This window comes from Myotis myotis, unplaced genomic scaffold (assembly GCF_014108235.1).
Source record: "Myotis myotis isolate mMyoMyo1 unplaced genomic scaffold, mMyoMyo1.p scaffold_m19_p_5, whole genome shotgun sequence".
In the NCBI taxonomy this organism is placed as follows: Eukaryota; Metazoa; Chordata; class Mammalia; order Chiroptera; family Vespertilionidae; genus Myotis; species Myotis myotis.
Genome location: NW_023416357.1, coordinates 83649545 through 83668752, shown reverse-complemented (window position 1 = coordinate 83668752; position 19208 = coordinate 83649545). Strand labels below are relative to the sequence as shown.

At 52.9% G+C, this 19208-nt stretch overlaps 1 protein-coding gene across 7 annotated transcripts in view; it reads right to left on the bottom strand.

Moving 5' to 3' along the window:
• Window positions 1-2762: 2762 nt before the first annotated feature.
• The window catches only part of CLIP2 (CAP-Gly domain containing linker protein 2), a 70300-nt gene continuing 53854 nt past the window's right edge, over window positions 2763-19208 (bottom strand). For 3 of the 7 annotated variants that reach the window (XM_036308022.1, XM_036308027.1, XM_036308025.1), the window contains 8 exons: window positions 17645-18580; window positions 15409-15466; window positions 13181-13264; window positions 12555-12711; window positions 10032-10191; window positions 9062-9247; window positions 8575-8637; window positions 6517-8002 (listed from right to left, as the gene is read on the bottom strand). In XM_036308022.1, coding sequence (XP_036163915.1) covers window positions 7925-8002; window positions 8575-8637; window positions 9062-9247; window positions 10032-10191; window positions 12555-12711; window positions 13181-13264; window positions 15409-15466; window positions 17645-18580 — 1722 coding nt within the window. In that variant the 3' untranslated portion in view covers window positions 6517-7924. Of the gene's footprint in view, window positions 4689-5814; window positions 6426-6516; window positions 8003-8574; window positions 8638-9061; window positions 9248-10031; window positions 10192-12554; window positions 12712-13180; window positions 13265-15408; window positions 15467-17644; window positions 18581-19208 lie in introns of those variants that run through there. The other 4 variants (XR_004967383.1, XM_036308024.1, XM_036308026.1 and 1 more) reach the window with 4 other exon arrangements.

Sequence of the window (19208 nt, the reverse complement as noted above, 5' to 3'; positions counted from 1 at the left end):
GCCGTGCGGGGTCCTGGACGGGATCCCGGGACAGCAAAGGGGCATCAGAGGAAAACTAATGAAATCCCAAGTGTGTGCTTCCGCCAGGTGCGCCCTGTCAACGTCAGCTTTCTAGTCTGGGTCACTGAACTGTGGTTGTGCAAGAGAGTAACGGGAGGGGAAGGTGGTGAAGGGGATACAGGAATTACACTATTTTTACAATTCTTTTAAGTCTGAAATTATCTGAAATTTTAAAAATTAGGAAAGTCCATGCAGGGCTGGTGTGGGGACACCCTCTGTCCGAGTGGCCGGCTCCAAGCCTCATCCCTGCATAAGGCAAGCCCAGACCTGTGGGCGGCTCCTGAGCTGTCACGGCAGGGGTGCCTGGGGCAGGGGTGCCTGGGGCAGGGGCGAGGGACTCCTCCCACGCTGGCTGAGCAATCTGCTGGACTGTCGAGGGGCCCACCGAGCTGGGGTGGGGCCCCGGGTGGAGAACGGGCAACTTCCCCCGTAGGAGGGGAGAAGGGAGAAACCACTGGGCTGAGCCTTTAGTCTAGGGCAGTGGTTCTCAACCTGTGGGTCGCGACCCCTTTGGGGGTCAACCGGCCCTTTCACAGGGGTCGCCTAAGACCGCAGGAAAACACATATACAATTACATATTGTTTTTGTGATTAATCACTATGCTTTAATTATGTTCAATTTGTAACAATGAAAATACACCCTGCATATCAGATATTTACATGACGATTCATCACAGTAGCAAAGTTACAGTTATGAAGTAGCCACGAAAATAATTTTATGGTTGGGGGTCACCACAACATGAGGAGCTGTATTAAAGGGCCGCGGCATGAGGAAGGTTGAGAACCACTGGCCTAAGGGCTTCTCTGGGCCCTGACCCACGTGGTGGTCAGTGTCCATCTCTCCCAGCATCTGGACTCCACCTGCCTGAGATCGGTTTTGTTTTTTCCGTCCCACAAGCAAGTGGAGCAGTGGCCTGGCCCGCACAGCCAGAGGGTGTCCAGTGCCAGCTCTTAGCAGGGTGGTCCTGGGAGAGAGCCTCCCCCAGGGTTACCGCTCTGAAGGGTGGAGGCTGCCTCCAGACCTTGGGTTTTGTACACACCTCCCCGAAGCGGCCCATGCCACTGAAGGCTGCTCTGGGGAGTGGACTGTCATGGCCACCTCGCACCCCTCTTCCCCCTTGGAGGCCTCCTCTCCTTCCTGGTGCTTTCCTTCGTCCTGCGCCTCCTGGATGTGCTCCGTGGGCAGACAGCTCAGGAAGCTCCTTCGGTGAGATCCAAGTCCGTGGCCACCGGGCCTCCAGTTCCTGGCCCCCTCAGCCTTGGTGACAGCAGGGAAGCCCCCACCCGGGAGGCCAGCCACCTCTCTCCCTGTGGCAGTCCCGCCTACTCCCCTCTCCGTCCTCCCCCACCCAGCACCCTTTGCACAGAAGCTGACGCGGAGCTAGACTGCTGGCCTGGGAGCCACACGTGGCAGGGGCCTTGCTCTCCTCTGACCACAGCCCCTGACCCGGAGTTTCCATGAACTTGAACTAATTCTCTCTCCTGCAGCAGCAAGTGGTCCCTGGGATGGGGGGTGGGTGGGAGGGGGACACACACACACACACACATATTTGGTGTCATGACCTCAAGTGACTGGGCTGAGCCGGTGCCTCAGGTGAAAGGAACCACGGGTCACAGTGGTGTTCGGTCTGAAGAGGAGTGGTGTTCGGTCTGAAGAGGAGTGGTGTTCGCAGCAGCTCTTTGAATTTCAGATGCTGGGCTGGTAAGAAAGTTCTGGAAGGACAGAGACCATTTATATTCAAGGCAGCAGAAGCCCAGAGAATAGGGCACTGTTTAAATCTATCTTGTGATGGATACTGTGTTGATCCACTCCATTCCTACCCGCTCTGCACTCCCTCCCTCCTGGCTGGGCCCAGGGCCGGCCTCTGCCCGCCTGACAGGCCCCCTGGCCTTGGCTTTGGGTTTAACTAACGGGAGAGGCATCGGGAGGGCAGGAGGAGGCCAGGGTATTCCTCCTCCAGCTCCTGGGGCCACCCCACCTGCTGGAGTCCCCCCACAGCTGCAGCATTGGCCCCATTCCAGTCACAGCCCCTCTGCTTTGCCCTTTGGGCAGGAATGGCTCCCAGAGCCCTTTGTGGGTTTCCTTAGTCCTGTCCGCACCGGCACACACGGCTCTTCCCTTCAGGCCCTGTCTCCCCTTGAGGCCCCACCGCTTGTCCCGGGACCTGCCGATGCAGCTCCTGAGAAATGGCAGGTGCTCCTGGACCCTCAGCTGGGAGCCTCGAGGGCCTGCTCCATCTTCCCGGGAGGCCACCTCAAGGACAAAGCCTATAAAAGGACCACAGAGCTGCAGACGCTGGCTGTTCATGTGACCCACAGACAGCTGGCGGTAGGACAGAACTGGCTCTGAACTTGAAAGTGTTCTCCCTAACTCAGCAAACTGGTGTTGGCTGACCCATCCCTATTTCGCATATTGGGGGACTTTTCTTTTCTTGCAGGCCCACTTATAACTCTAAGAGGCTCAAGTTCAAACCTCTGCCTCTCAAAGAACTGCTGCAAACAAGATTCGTTCAAACCCAAACCAGGCAGCTCAGCCCCGGACGTCTTCAACACCAGGCCCTCTGAGGTCCTCACTAGCCATTCACACCCGAGACAAATCGGCAGGCAGCCCACCAGGAACAGGACTGAGACCAAGTCCTGGCACCAGCGTGCCCACAAGCTGGGAGCCAGGGCACAGACAGAGAGAAGCAGACACGGCACAGGTCCTGGGACCTCAGTCACAAGCTTTATTGTCTCGAGCACGGACTTGCCACACTTCAACAATTCCACTTTGGGGAGGGAAGGGCGTGGGGAGGACTTGGCAGGGATGTGGCTGAGTCCACACTGGTCAGAGATGCTCACTGGAAATCGCTTCTGTGATACCTGCCACCTGCAAACCCATCTGGGGCTCAGCCCTCCGGTGTGGGCCTCTGGCTGTTAGTAGACTAATCAGCACCTCCTTTAGGGGGGCAGCTGCCTGAATTTGCTGAAAAGAGTAGCATTAACTCTGGGTTAGGCCACTAGAGCATCGCTCCTAGACTGTTGTTAATAAAACAGCATGCGAGAGCTACCAAAAGCCAACAGGGAGGGGGAGGGGCTGATGGGACAAACTGGCTGCCCCCACGATGGCAAGGTGGTGAGCACCACCCACCTGTATCTGGGAGCACTTGCAGGCTACCTGGGCTGCTCCCTGGACAGACTGCATACCCGTCCTGGTGCACCTTGGGAACACCGTGATGGGGTGCTAGGCTCCTCCCTGTACCCCCCAGCAGCGGTGCTGCGGCACAAGGCCATGGCCTGTGGGCCCTCCAGCTCTAGAGGTGGGCACCGCTGGGCCAGAGCTGGCTTCTCCTGCCACACACAGGCCTGGAGACTCAGGGCTCGAGGAGAGAGGTGCGTAGCTTTTTCTTGCCAACTACATCCCTTGGGTTCTCTTTCTGGAGACAAGTTTAAAGGCTCCAGGCCGGGGCCTGGTAAGATTGAAAGGGGCTGTTGGTACCTATGCATCCTGATGCCTGTGCCTGGCACACACACCCCTGGACACTCACTGCGTGTACCCGGGTGTGTGCGTGCACTGCCAGGTTGCAGGAATGTCTGTGGTGTGTGCGGTCACTACCTTGCCTGGCTTGGGGCTCAGTCCTGGAACCCAAGTGTGTGCACCTGTGTGGCCTGAGCATGGCTGATGCAAACACCCCACCTGCATGGCCGTGTGTGACCCTGTGAGTGTGCGGGAGTCAAGGGTCAGTGGGTGCATACGTCAGGGTGTGCACAAGTGCACCTGCAGGGGGAGGCCCAGTTTTGGAACAGCTGGTCAGCCCAGGGGACACCGAATTACCGACCAGTTATAATATGCCTGGGCCACTGGTCTCAACTCCCCTGCAGCCATCCTGCCCCACTCCAAGCCAGGTCGATGTGAGGGTGAGGACAGGGTTCCCACTTTCCTAATACTGTGCTCCTGGCCTTGGCGGCCACCCTCTGGCCAGCAGCTTGGAGTTGTGTATGTTGGTATTGGGGGGAAAGGACCTTGTACCCCAACACCCTGAACCTGGGACTCGCTGGGCAGACAGGTTAAGGGAAGCTTGTACCACTGCTTGAAGGAGGCTCAAAATGTGGGGACAAGCAGCCCTGGGAACTGCCTTGCCTGGAAGTGGGTGCAGAAAAGGGGTCCTCAGTGGCTCCTGAGGCCCGGACTTCGCTCCTTGGTGCCTGCAAGGAGACCTTGGGCCTCCTCTGACCTTTCCTGGGACCATGGCTCTCTGGGATCCGAGGGGGACCCTGGAGAAGGAAGGGAAGAAAGGGAGGGTAGGGACGAGCTCAGGATGGTCCCAGGGCAGCTCGTTCTGGGGAGAGGGCCTGGTCGGATAGCCTCAGCCTCCCCCAAACACATTCCAGAAGCTGCTGGGTGTCCGGGTGTCGGGGCTGCAGGTTCCGGGCTGTACCGCTCTCTGTGGAAGTTCGTGCTTGAGGAAGCCTCCTGGTCCGGCAGGGGGTTGAGGGTGGGGATTGTCCAGACGGTAGGTACATTATTGTTACAAATACTGTTCTTGTCTCCAAAGTAACAGTCCTGGCCGCGGCGCCACTGGGGCAGAAAGGAGTGGCTCCGGTGTGGACGGGGCTGCTCCATGATGGCCCTCAGGGTCAGTGCTTGTCCTGGAGAGAGCAAGGGCTTGATCAGCAAGTGTCGTCAGGAGTGGCAGAGGGGAGGAGGTAAAAAAGGAGGGGCTGAGGGAGGAGAACCCACCGGTGCCAGGTAGAGGGAACAGCATGGGCAAAGGCCCTGGGGCAGAAAAAAGTCTCTTTGCTGAGTGCGGAAGAATGGTGAGATAGGAGGGAGGGTGGGAGCTGTTAGGGGAAGTTGAGAAGAGGCAAGAGCAGGTGGGTGTACAGAGCCCTGCGTTCCTGTGTGGAGGTTGGATACAAGAAAATAAAAATTGGAGGTGAGACTCTAAGCCCCGGTGTTCATGTCTGCAAACTGGGATGACCCCTGTGCCTCAAAGGGTAGACGAAGCCACATAGGGCTGGCTCTCATACCCTGACATTCCCCGCTTAAGCTCTGTGCCCCTCCCCACCCAGTTCTCTCCTTGGCCCTTGGCAGATTCTATGTCCAAGGTTCTCCTATCTCCAGGTGAGCATGTGTGCCCAGGGGTTCTCCTGTCCAGGGTGGAAGGAAAGTTCCTCCAGCTTCACTTGCCCGGGGTCACATAGCAAACCAAGGACAGAGCCAGTGCTGGGCTCTTCCCACCTACAGGGCTGGCAGCCGGGCCCCAGGTGGGTGCCTATAACACTGTGGGTAAAAGCAGGTGTTAACTGTTGGGTGGGGCCACCAGGCACCCTCTTAAAACACAACAGTCACCCTAACCGGTTTGGCTCAGTGGATAGAGCGTTGGCCTTCGGACTGAAAGGTCCCAGGTTCAATTCCGGTCAAGGGCATGTACCTTGGTTGCGGGCACATCCCCAGTAGGAGGTGTGCAGGAGGCAGCTGATCAATGTTTCTCTCTCATCGATGTTTCTAACTCTCTATCCCTTTCCCTTCCTCTCTGTAAAAAATCAATAAAATATATTTTAAAAAAAACAAACACAACAGTCAACCAAAGACATGACAATAACAGGAATCACAGGCACCTTTAGACCCATGCAGTTCTAGAAAACCAATTTTATACCCATAATGTTAGAAAACGTAGGCTTAACAGAGATTGCTTAAGGAAGAGAGAACATGCTGTTTAAAATATTCAGTGAAAAATACAGGAGGTGAAATTGAATATAGTGTGAGACTTACTCTATTAAAATGATGTATGTGGTGCTTTGCAACCATCACAGTAAAGACTGGCTGGGCCAGAGTCATCCACGGATGCGAAGTCCAGGGGAGGGGTTCAGTGAGAGGGTATCCACAGGGCCCTACAGTCCCCACAGACTGACCGTTAGAAAAGAGCCAGTAACTACGCAGTGGAGAAATCCGAAAACTCCTGGACGAGGTGATCACAGTGCACATCAGGAGGGAAGGGCAGCTGGACATCGTGCGCCCAGTCGGGATGCCGGAGGACACGACATTGCCGACGTGTTCCAGCCCGAGATGCAGGACCTGGCTCAGATCACGGGGACCCACCAGCAAACCTCAAATGAGGAATGTTCTATTTTAAAAAGGGTGGGGGGCATGCAGGAGGCAGCTGATGGATATTCCTCTCGCATTGGTTTGTGTTTCTCTCACCCTCCCTTCCTCTCTCTTTAAAAATCAATACAAATATATATATTTTAAAAAGGAGTGGGGACTATGTTTCAAAAATGTCAATATCATAAAAATCAAAGAGAAATTGAGGACATGTTCCAGATTAAAGGAGACTAACAAGACAACAGCTAAGTGCAATAAGCTGACCTAACCTGTGACGAATCCTGTACAGAGGGGAAAATGGGTATGGAGAGTAGAATGGATATAAATCTTACATCAATGTTACATTTGCTGAAATTGACAACTGCACTGTTGTTATGTATAATCATGTCCTTTTACTCAGAAAATACAGAGCCAAGTGTTAAGGGCCAAGACATGCTATTATACTGAAATGGTTCAGAAAAACATTACTACACACACATCTACACATAGAGAGCAAAAGATGAAACAGACAGGGCAGCATGCTTACAATGCAAGGTGGGAAAGGGTAGATGACATGCCAGGTACTATTTTTATTCTTGCAGTTTTTTGGTAATTTTGAAATGATTTCCAAACAAAGTGAATGCTTACACACATGCATATACATATACATACACGTATAACAGCTTCTCATTATTCACAGTAATGTTCTATAAAGTCACCACCTGCACTGAATTACCGAACACCGAGCCACTGCTCCAGGTGGAAATATGGGTTTAAGTTCCCTCAAACCTCTGATCAGGACGTTTTAGTCAACTGATCCTACGTAACCATGTTTTATGTGTGATTCTGTGTAAAGACATCTTAACACATGCTGTTGACTCATTAACAACTCAAGGCCAACAGGACAGCAGGTCTTCAAATAACATCGTTTTGTTATAATGGTGACGGTGACGATTCTTGGCCGGGACCACTGTCTGTGTGGCATTTGCACATCCTCCCCATGTCTGCGAGGGTTTTCTCTGGGGGCTCTGGTTTCCCCCGACATTCCAAAGACGTGCATGTGAGATAAACTGGCGTGCCTACACTGTCCCAGTCCGCGTGGGTGTGGGTGTGAGTGGCGCTGTGATGGAAGGGCGTCCTGTCCAGGTGGGTCCCACCTTGTGCCTTGAGCTGCTGGGAGAGACCCAGCCACCTGTGACCCTGAACTGGAATAAGCAGGTTGGAATATAATGATCTTACCTATTTTTTTCTTCTTAAATGTATGTAGAGCTCACATTTATTTCAATGTTTAATATTAGAAGTGTTTGGGGTCTTTATTTAGAAGTTTGGTGATGTTTTTGTGACCAGAAATATGCCATGGGAACTTAACTCTTGTTTATATCAATTAGCCAATTGTAAAACTGGTTTTGTTATATGTCATTTCGCTTAGAGTTGCAATCTCCAAGAACCCACCAATGATCTCAAGTGAGGACTTACTGTATAACTCACGCCTGAACAAAGCTTATTTATTTATGTTTCAAATACATTTTCATTGATTTCAGAAAGGAAGGGAGAGGGACAGAGAGAAACATCAATGATGAGAGTTACTGATCAGCTGCCTCCTGCATGCCCCACACTGGGGATTGAGCCTGCAACCGGGGCATGTGCCCTGACCGGGAATCGAACTGTGACCTCCATGGTTCATAGTTCGACACTCAGCCATTGAATCACATCATCCGAGCTGAATGAAGCTTATTTAACACACAGATTTTCTTTGTAGGGCACACAGCCATCACTTGGGGGTCATTGTAAACAGCAGAAATCACCAAGTAAAAGCACAAAAATGTGAAAAAGGTGGCACTAAATAGATTTCAAAAAGGACACGTTTGCAGTATGAGAGCTGGAACAAAAAGGGAGAGTGAAGCCTTGTTACTCCTCGGCTGGGAACATGCAGGTCGGGCAACTCAGATTTTCCTCTGCTCTGCACATGTCCATAAGTGACCACAACATTGTTGCAAATATTGGTTTTTGGGTTATAAATACATTTTAGTTGCACATTTGTGAATATGGAATCTGTGAATAATGAGGCTTGATTGTACATATACATGTGTTCACATACACACACTTAGGAAAGTTCAGGAAGGCTGTCACTTACAAACACTAACCTTGGTCATCTCTGAGTGGGAGGGCTACTAGTGTTTTCTTCTTTATGTATTTTTGGTTTTTTTCTCAAAAGTTTCCCGAGGGGCATGTATTACTTTATAATAAACACTTTTTAAAACAGGGGAACAAGGTTAAAAAGCAAGAGGAATTCTGGATCAAGATGGACTGCATGGGTTCCTCTGTGAGAGACTCTATTGTGAAGCCTCTGCATGATGCACCTTTGTTTGTATTTTTGGTGACTTGTCAGGTTCTGTTCTGCCTGTGCAGTGGGAGTGCCACGGTGTCCCCCGGGACCAGAGAGCTCCTTACCTCTTGTTTGTGGGTCTTGTCTTGCTGGTGGATGCCGTTTGCAGAACCCGAATTGCCAATGGCCTGTAAGAGTCACGGGCAGATGCTGAGTGAGGTTCACCAGACAACAGTTCCTCGTTCGTCCACTAGATGGCGATGTCTTCTTGATAGGATCCTCTCAGGCTCCAAACTGACCAGAGCTCTTCGGAATGGGGGTCCCAGGACCCGTAGACCGAAGCTCTCAGGGCAAGGTTGCATCTCTCCCCTTGGTCTGAGACCCTCATGGCAAAGCCATGTACCCTTGGGCTGGGGCTCTCAGAGCACATGCCTGTGTCTCTCCCTAGACCAGGGTTCCCAGGATAGAGAGGGCTGCCTCCCCCTGAAGACTAGGTGTCTGAGGACAGGGCTGCCTTCCCCTGCAGACAGGGGTTCCCAGGATAGGGCCCTGCTCCATGAGGACACTGCCCACTGGCTTGCCTGGTCAGCCCAGCCCTGGCCCATGGCTCACCGGGGACTTGTCGGGACTGCTCCTCATGGCCTCCATGAGCTTCTCCACCTGCTGAGCCTGGTCCAGTGCATCCCGCAGTGTGTCCTCTGTGCTCATCAGCTGGTGCTGTAGCCGCAGGAGCTCAGGTGCTGAGGACGGGTCAATGAGGGAGTAGCGCCTCTGATCCGACAGCGACTTCTCTTTGTCCTAGAAGTGGCCGGAGAAAGGAAAAGCATGCGTGAGGGTGCAGCGTGCATGTGTTAGGGGAGGGTGACCTCCTCCAGGCAGAAAATTCTCCTGGCCCCACCCCATCTCTGGGCCAGGCCCGAGCATCACGGGGATGTTCCTCCGGCCCCCCTCCCTCACCTGAGGGTCCCCACTGAAGTAGGCTCTGTCAGATGCTTCACATCCTCCAAGTCCCCAAATCCAGGCACCTTCCTCTTTCCTTCTTGATTCTCCCTACTCCCTCCACTGTCTTATATGGGTCCCTCCTCTTGACCCCAGACCCCATCCTATAGTGACTTCTCTACCCACCCTCCCCTACCCAGCAGGACACAGCTGCCCCACCCATGATGGTCTCTGGAGACACATCTGCCTTGTTCCTACACAAACTGGCCCCCTTCTTCCTGACATTCATGTGTGAATCCCCCTGCAGGACTCTGAACAAGGAGCTGCTTTCTGGTTGATTACTTCACTGGGCGGGGAGCTCACCACCCTACATAGCCCATCTTACCTCTGGATAGGTCAGATTCTTAGACAGTATCCTTTGCATTGCATCACCTAGACTGCCACACGGCAGCCAGCCACGATGCCTGCAAAAGCAGCTGCCGTGACCCCTCCACGAGCTACATCGCTGACCCTGTGGTTCTAGGGGATTGTGAATTCTCGGAGGCTTGGAGGTTCCCGGGATGGCTCCAGGAGGTCACCACTCTCCTGGCCTGACAGCAGGGCAGTCTCAGTCCCACCCTCGCATTCCCCTGCCCCGACATACCAGCCCAGTCAGCTTTTCACGAAGGCCCCGGATGTCATCCTTGAGTTTCTGCTCCTTGATCCGCCACTCAGCCTTGTGGACCTCACGGCTCAGGTCCCTCTCGGGCCCTGGGGAGTGGCGATTGGCTTCCAGCAACAATACCCGCAATTCGTTCAGGCTCCTGGGGGAGGGAGTGGGGGGGGGCACAGAACAGCTACAGTCACTCCCACACTCCAGCTATCTGCCAAATGCCTAGACGGCCACTCTGACGGGGAGACTGGCTATTAAAACAGCACCTGTGCCAGAAGGGGCTGGACTGGAAACATGAGGCATGAAATCATGCAACCACAGCCCAAGAGGGACCAGGATTTAGGGACAGGCAGTGAAGAGGACTTGGCCTTTCCTAGAATGTTTTTAAAGTTGTTGTGTTTTAAAAGAGAATATTTGTTTAACTAAAAAATTAAGCAAAGCACACACAATATTCATCCAAGGGCACCCATGAGGCAAGACATTTTAAACGGCTGAAATCAGATGAGTTTTCTTTCCTATGTCAACCCTTAACCAGCTGGCAGTAGCTGCCTGGAATACTGTGATGAGGATGATTCTCAGGCACATCCAGGCTCTGCAGAAAAGAGTGCGGCAGTCAGTGAGCGATGTCTGCAATGGGCACAGGCTGAGAATAGGACACACTCCTTCTACGCCTTTTCCCTTCCCTGCAACTACTATAGAGGAGACGGAAGCTCCCTCACTAGGTGGCCATGGGTAGTTGAGAACAAAGTGGAAGTCCACCAGTACTGTCCCTTTCCTCCTCCTTCCTGCTATGGATGTGATGGCTGGAGCTCCAGCAGCCACTTTGCAACCAGGAGGAAGAGTCCAAGAGAACCAATCACTTAGCACTGATATTTTTAGCTACTGAACCGTCATCCATGGCTACTCCCAGATTTCTGTTCTGTGAGGAAAGTAAATCTCTACTGGTTAATCTGCCAGCACATTCCTAGCTGATCTTCCACTCCCATCCTCAGCGTCACAGGCGCGTGGAGGAGCTCATGGTGGCCAACTTCGATAAAGGAAGGCTTCAAAGGAGATTGGGCTGAGAGCTAAGCCTCGAGAATGGACTGGACAGAGTGAAATGTCCAAAAAGAAGAAGGTAGCAGTTGAGTAAGTGCTGAGAGACAGAGGAGGAAATGAGCCTGTGGATAGAGGAAGACAGACTCCCCAGAGGAGGCAAGACTGGGCTGAGCACCGAGAAAAAGTATCTGATTTGGACAGGGAGGATATGGGGGGCAAGACAGCAGTGGGGCCTTGACAGAGCGCCGGGCTGTGAGTTCATGCTGGGAAGGAACGTTCCCCAGCTGCACCCGTCTCCCTCCCTCCTGGGAAGGGCCACATTTTCTAGAGAGGTGCTAAATTTAAAGCAAATCTAGCACAGAAACTCCCAGTGTGTCATCAGACTGAACAGCAGGGGAAGGGAAGAGACACGGTTTCCTTTATAAAAAGGTGCTTGTACTTTAACAAGATTCCTTTCAATCGGAGGATGAACCTCAGATGTTTACAGGGGCTGGCGAACCATGCCCATAAGGGGGTGTAAGTAAAATGATGAAGAGGGTGGAGGACGGGGGTCACGAGACGTCCCTGACCACCCAGCAATGACTGGTTGTTACTATGCTGGGAGTCAGCCTATTGTCAGAACTTCTGGAGAAATCTAGATTTTATGTGCAATCTTCTGATTTTTTAAATGCTCATCTAGGTGTTTTTCCCCTCTAAAGCCTCATATGGGTTACACAAACCATGTCCATAAAATGGAACCAAGTGGTTCTCAAAGTGTGGCATGGGGAACCCTCAGGGGCCCCCAAGACCCTTTCAAGGGGTCCATGGGTCAGAACTATTTTCACTATCATTTCTCATGCACATACAATGAATTTTTTCTTGGGGTCATGTAGCATATTAGCGATCTGAAAACAATATTAACATACATTCTTTTCTAACTACAAATCACTGTAAGGCCAGATTTTCATAATATGCTTCAAGTAAAACAACAAACTGCAAAGACTGAATACAAAATGTTAAACAATGCCCCTCTTTTCATTAAATATTTTTTTTGTTTTGGAAAACAGTTACTTTTTATCCAAAGCATGTTATTTATGGTACATGCAATTGGTTTATTATTTTTAAATGAGTTCATAAATATTTTTACATTCCTCAGTTTTAATTTCTAATATGACAAATACAGAATAAGCAAACACAAGCTCCTTGGGAATCCTCAATAAATTTTAAGAGTTTAAAGGTAGCAGTGAAGGCCAGGAAGCTTGGGAACCACGCGTCTTGCCTGTAAGCTCTGCTTGGAGAAAGCACTGTGGAGGGAGGATTCTGAGGCCTCCCCCGAGCTTAGAGGAGAGCACAGAGACCCCTGGTGGTGCCAGCCACCTGTCCTACCCAGGCCATCCTCGCCCACCTCTGGAGAAGACTGGCTAATGTCAGGCGGGGTGAGGGTCAGGCAGAGGGAAGGCAGGCCAGGCGGGTCCGAGCACCCTGCCCGCTACGCACCGCTCCTTCCTGAGCAGCTCCTGGCTGATGAGCACCAGCTGGCCCGAGGCGTCGTGGGTCTTCCGGGACACTGCCTCCAGCTCGGCCTCCAAGCGCCGCTTCTCCTTCTGGAGGACGTCCACCTTCTTGTCCCCCGACTTGCACTTGCTCTCCAGCGCTGAGGGTCAGCCAGCAGGAAAGAAGGGGGGGTCAGGATCGCCGTGGGAATCTGTCCCACCAGAGCGCCTGGGCAGGGAGCCAGTTTTCCCCTGTGCCTTGCTCTCTGCTGCAGCCTGTGCCCTTCCCCCGATTCCAAAACCCTGGTATTTCCTCTAGGGGCTGGGGCAGACAGACTGTGTCCAAGTGGCCTGAGAAACTAAAACGTCCTGGTGGTATTCAGAACAGAGTGGCCGCTGCGAGAGAAGCTGGCCAGGGTCCCTGATTCTATTATGGACCAAGAAAGGGCTCCTATCCCCCCCACTCCCTGCTGCCCATGGAAGTTTCGTGTAGGTGAACTGGCCCAGGCCACTCCTCCTCAAGGCGGAGTGCAGGAGGGGACCCTGGCCCAGATGCCAACCCTCCCCGCGCTCCACTGGCAGTGGCCCCGAGGAAAGCCCCCGCATCTGCCCTGCGGGAGCGAGACTTACCACTTACTTGGGCCCTGAGCATCTCAGTCTGGTTCGTCAAGGCTGTCACCTCTTTGTCCCTCTTGTTCAGCTTGTCCTGCAGGCCTAGGGGAGAAGGGAGAGATGAGGGGCCATTAATGCTCCAGGTCCAGCGCTGGGGTCCAGTGGTTGCCACCCGTCCCCCTGGGTAGCTCACTCTGAATTAAAGGCTCCAGTACTGTGTGGTCTCAGGCAACTTAACTCTCAGAGTTTCCTCGAGTGAAAAATGCAGATGGTAATAATGGTGCCCATGTCACTAGGCCCTGTGCATTCAATACTGGATAGACGAACCGGGCCGGTGTGGCACAGTGGCTGAGCGTCGATGTATGAACCAGGAGGTTGCGGTTCAATTCTCGGTCAGGGCACTTACCTGGGTTGTGGATATAATCCCTGGTTGGAGCCAGAATGAAATGCAATCAATAGATGTTTCTCTCACATCGATGTTTCTCTCTCTCTCCCTTCCTCTCTCTAAGCATGTCCTTAGGTGAGGATTAAAAAAAAAAAATGGCCAAGAGAATTTTGAAAGGGCAGAGTTAGGCAAGGGTAGCCTTGCCAGTAATTAAAAACCAAACAGAGCTTGGATAATTAAAACATTATAGGCCGTGGCTGGTGCGGCTAAGTAGGTTGGAGCATCGTCCTCTACAGCAGAAGGTCATGGATTTGATCCCCAGTCAGGGCGGGTGTGAGAGGCAACCGGTGGATGTCTCTCTCACAACAATGTCTCTCTCTTTCTCTCTCCCTTCCTCCCTTTCCAAAATCAATAAAAATTTTTTAAAAATGATAGAATTGGCACATGAACAGATAGAAAAGTCATTGGAAAGGAATAGAAAATCCAGAAATAGAGTCAGTTACATAAGGAAAGTTAAAAATAATAAGGTTGGCAATTCAAATCTGTAGAGAAGGGGAGATAAATTTTTCAAATATGGGGTACTCTTTTAGGAAAAAAATAAAAATGGATCCTTACCCCACACCTTCTAGAATTCTAGATGGATCAGAGATTTAAACATAGAATATGGAACTAAAAAGTACTAGAAGAAACCATGAGATAATTAATGAAAATAATAAATACAAAAGCCCCCCCCCCCCCCCAAAAGATCGATTTAAGAAAATCTGCATGGCAAATACCATTATAAGAAAACCAAACCACAACTTGGGGGATATGTTTGCAATGTCACAAATAAGGAGTTTCTAAAAAATGAACAAAAAGATCAATAACAACAGGAATACAATGGGTAAAGGATGCAGTAGAAATGGAAATGGCATTCCAGTCACAGTGAGCGAAAGGTTAGTTGAAATTACATCAGGCAACATGTTTACTCTTCAGATTGGCAGCGATCACAAAGCTTGATGAAACATTGTTGGGGAGGCTTGTGAGGAAACACTATTTTTCTTATTAAAATATGTTTTTATTGATTTCAGAGCGAGGAAGGGAGAGGGAGAGAGTTAGAAACATCAATGATGAGCAAGAATCACCGATTGGCTGCCTCCTGCACGCCCCCTACTGGGGATCAAGCCTGCAACTTGGGCATGTGCCCTGCCCGGGAATCAAACTGTGACCTCCTGGTTCATGGGTTGATGCTCAACCACTGAACCACACTGGCTGGGCGGGAAACACACTTTCAACCACAGCCAGTGGGAGTTAAAATTGGTTGAGCCCAGGGAGGAGGTAATTTACTGTAAAAACAACCTACAACCCATCAGCAGGAAACTGGCTAAATACAGGATGGCAGCTCCACAATGGCATATTGTGCACCACGGAAAAGAATGTAGTGATGAGGAAGAGTCTCCAAGACACATTATTAAATGGAAAAAAGTAAGGGACCGAGCAGAGTGGGAGCCATGGCACCATCTGTTACCTGTCCGCTTGTATGTGCGGAAACGCTCTCTGCATGGGGACAGAAGCTGACCAACTTTGTGCCTTTGGGAAGGGAACAGGGAAGAGGACCCTTCACCTTATGCCCTTTGGCCCATTTGTAGTTTACACCTATTTTAAAAACAATGTAGAACCAAACAAACAACAAGGTACGCCCAGCACTCAATAAACAGAGCTGCAGCCCGCCTCACCTGTGGGGTGGGGTGATGGCTCGTGCATGCAGTAGGCACCTCTCACCAAACGGCAGATGATGCAAAACCAAGTGGCACCAGCTCCAAGGCAGAACCAACCAGCCTGTCCCCAAAGCCCGGGTCCCGCCTGCCCAGCGGCCACTCACCCTCCACAGTCTCCTTCATCCTGATCTTCTCCCCTGAAATGTCGTTCGACTCAATCATCTGAAAGAAGAGGACTGTAAGGGGGACGCTCGCCGCCCCTCTGCCCCCAGCCCCAGCCGGCCCAGCATACTTCACGCCTACGCTACATAAGGGGACTTGCAGTGGCAGGGAGCACAGATGTCCTTGAGATGACCCTCCTGACAACAGAGGACCCTCCTCTGTTCCCCTCATCCCAAGGCTGCTGTGTAGCTGCCATGTGAACACCTCCCGCCCCTACCTCTGTTGAAAATGTGTATTATATTGAACAGACATCTCCTTCCCTGGGATGCCTACAGAGGTTGGTTCCCATCAACATCCAGAGGCAAGATTCCAGCCTCGGTTTCCCCTCCATGAAACAAGTATCGACTGCCATGGGGCAGTGTGTGCAGAGCATACTCCGGACTGCCTCCCAGAGGGACTTCAAGAAATGCTACTTCCTTTCTCTCTAACACGTCTTCTAAATAATAAACTCAGAAGCCGAAGAAGAAAAGATCAAGGAAAAAAAATCTGGGCAAACATCAACTGGCCCCTTACTGCTTCCTTCTCCAAAAGTTTCTGGCCTCCTGTCCACGCTGGCTGTCCTCTGAGCTTGCAGTTTGTCAGAGTCTAACACTGCAGATCAGGAGGCAGTCACCTCCATCAACCTGCCCTTCATACTTCTTCTCATACATCCCAAGCCCCATTTTGTTCGCAGCAAGTGATAACTAAGCCCCTAGATCTTTATTTACAAACACTGCAGGGAAAATGAGGCACACACTAAAACATCTTTTAAAAATTCTCATACTTATTACATTAGACTAAATATCCAGTTGTACCTGGACATGTGGGTCCAGACTGAGACCCTGTGCATGTAGAAGAGAGGTCTTCTTGAGGTCACTACCCCCTCCTCTACCCGAGGACTGTGACTGAGGAGCAGGAGGCCACCCTTAGACCTCTGTCCCCCATGCTCTGTGGAGCTACAGCAGCCCCAAACCTCTCCCGCTAAGGGAGTCCATGTGTGGGTCCCAGGCCTGACCCCCCGGCCTGAGAAGCCAATCGGGCCGTATGCACATAGGCTAACCTGGGCTCTTCCTTCCCCTCTGCCCAGGATCCTGGGAGAGCACTTGTTAAACACGTCACTTCCTAGCAGAAGGGGCCAGAAGGCTGCTGCAGTGGGACCTCGAGGCATGACAGGCACCCTGTCCTCGGACCTCCTGAAGACTTACTGCTGGAATGCTGAGTGCTAGTGTAAAAGTACAAGGGGAACCGGAAGCCCAAGAACCCTGGGGCCTGTAAAAAGGCAACGATCATGCTGCTATCTGTCCCTTCACATCAAACTTGACGTTTGTCATCCTGAGCACCCTCTGGCAGCCCTCTGGCACCAGGGTTGGGCACCACCTCTGCCACTGGTGGGCAGAAACCCTGGGAAGGTTACTCGTCTTGAGGTCTTGGTTGGATCATCTATGAAATGGAGCATTGACCTCGTGGGAATGAAGTTGAAATGGGGCAACATAGGGCCTGGCACAAGGTGTGGTGCCCAGAGCCACTCAAGGCCCTTCCCAGCCCACTGGAGTGAACACAACCCGTCTGGGCCTCCCTAGCGTGCTCAGCCGGGACGTCTGGATTTGGAGCAAAGCTGATACTGGCAGCAGTAGCGTCTCCAGGGCCACCCCTCCAGCCTTCCAGACCCCACTCCCGGGACCCCACACTCTGGGAAAGTGACCATTGGACTGTGGCTCATCTCATTAGGACCAGCAGCAAGAGGGCGCCCTCAGATCCCTGGGTCAGCGCTCCTGTTGGAGATGGGAGCCCGGGGATGGGCAGGGCTTGTCCACGTCAATGCCAGCCCACAGCACAGGGACTCACAGTAGGACATATGTCGGCACATCAGGGACTTGGGGACTTGGAGGAAGCCTGTTCTCTGCTCTGAGTTACATCTCTCTCCAGGCCTGGTCTGTGGGAGACCCAGCCAGGTCAGCTTAGACCATCATGGGTCCCTACAGTCACAGGGCCGGCTGCCCTTCTCGCAGAGGGACAAGAGGCTTCCTCCTCTGAGCCTAGTGCCCCCATATCTCAATGGGCATGTACCTGGGGGCAACGAAAACACTTCCCTGGGCTGAAAAAAGGGATCAGTAAACACTAGGCCCTCCCCAGCCAGCTCTCAAGCCCGAGTTGCTGTTGCCCAGGGGCCCGCACAGCCCACAGGAAGGTGCTGCGTACGTTGGTGTGCTGGGACGAGCACAGGGACTCGACAGCCTGGAGTCTGTTTTCGGCGACCAGCAGCTTCTCCCGCAGCCTCTCAGCCTCCTGCTTGCTCTGGGCCTCTGACCGCTGCAGCAGCTCATAGTCCAGCATCTTCTTCTCGGCCAGGGAGATCTGCTCCTTGAGGAACTCGATGGCCTGCGCCTGGCCCCGGTACTCCGCGTCCAGCTTCTCCAGCTCGTGTACCCGCAGCTCGGCGTCCCGGCGCTGGTCCTGGGCCTCCTGCAGCTCCAGCCGGTGCTGGCCGGCCTGCACCTCCAGCTGGGCCCGCCAGTGCTGCTGCAGCCCGGCCAGCTCCTCCTGGGCCTCCTGCAGCTTCTGCCGCAGGCCCTCCTTCTCCTTCACGTGCATGGCCGTCTCGATGTCGTGCTTGGCGCGCAGGTTGCCCAGCTCCAGCTGGTGCTCCATCTTGATGCCCTCCATCACAGCCTTCAGCTCCCCGATCTCCTTCTGCTGGGCGCCAGGGCCCGAGTTCAGGGTGGCCTTGAGGTCCTCCAGGGACTTCTGGTGGTCCGAGGCCAGCGAGTCCAGCTTGGACTTCCAGTTGTCCATGAGCCCCATGTTCTCGCTGGTGGCCTGCTGGACCTTGGCCTTGAGGTCCACCACCTCCTGTGCATACTTGTCGTTGGCGGCCCGCAGCTTCTCCACCTCAGCCTGGTAGGCCCTCAGGGCCTTCTCGTACTTGTCCCGCAGCACACCGCTCTCCCTCTGGTGCTCCTTGCTGGCCGACAGCAGCCGCTCCCGCAGCTGCAGGGTCTCCGCGGCCTCGGGGTGGTCAGCGGGCGGCGGGCCGGAGTGCAGCAGGCACTGTTGCAGCTCCTCGATCTCGCCCCGCCGCAGGTTCAGCTCCTCCTCCAGCTGCAGCACCCGTGACTTCTCGGCCACCGTGGTCAGCTACCGGGAGAGAGGGAGACGGTGAGCTGGCCGGCTGGAGAGCGAGGGTGATCCGCAGGGGTGCGGGGGCTTCCTCACCACGCAAGGGCTCCAATCCCCGTGGGGTAAGGTCGTGAGAAGGGAAGGGCATCCACTCCTACCCAAGTGCTGGCTTTTCTCATGGCCTTGCCCACCACACCTCCCAGAAAGAGCCCCCTGACTTGTACCCCAGCGATTCAGGGAGTCAACTGTCCCCACTGCACCAGGCGTGGGGCAAATTGATGGTTAAAAACCCCACTTATTCGAGGTTATGGCTTTCAGTTTAAAGGGCAGAGGCGACAGGGAAGTTTGCAAGTCCCCCAGCTGGAATGGGTGGACTCGGGCTGTCTGCAGGGGGTGGCCAAAGAAGGGCCGGTCGAATGCCTAAAGCAGAACAAAATTAATGCTCCCAGAACTGCCTCCTGAGGGAAAACTCTGAGATCAGAGGTTCCACCCTCCTGAGGTTCACCTTGATCATGTCAATGGTCACAGATTTGGAAACAAATATTTAAGCGTTTTAAATCCGTTACAAGCTTAAACATTTTTGTTTCTGAAGCTGACCTTTAGTTCAATGAACCTGTTTTTGTTTTTTTCAATCAGGTTGGGGTGC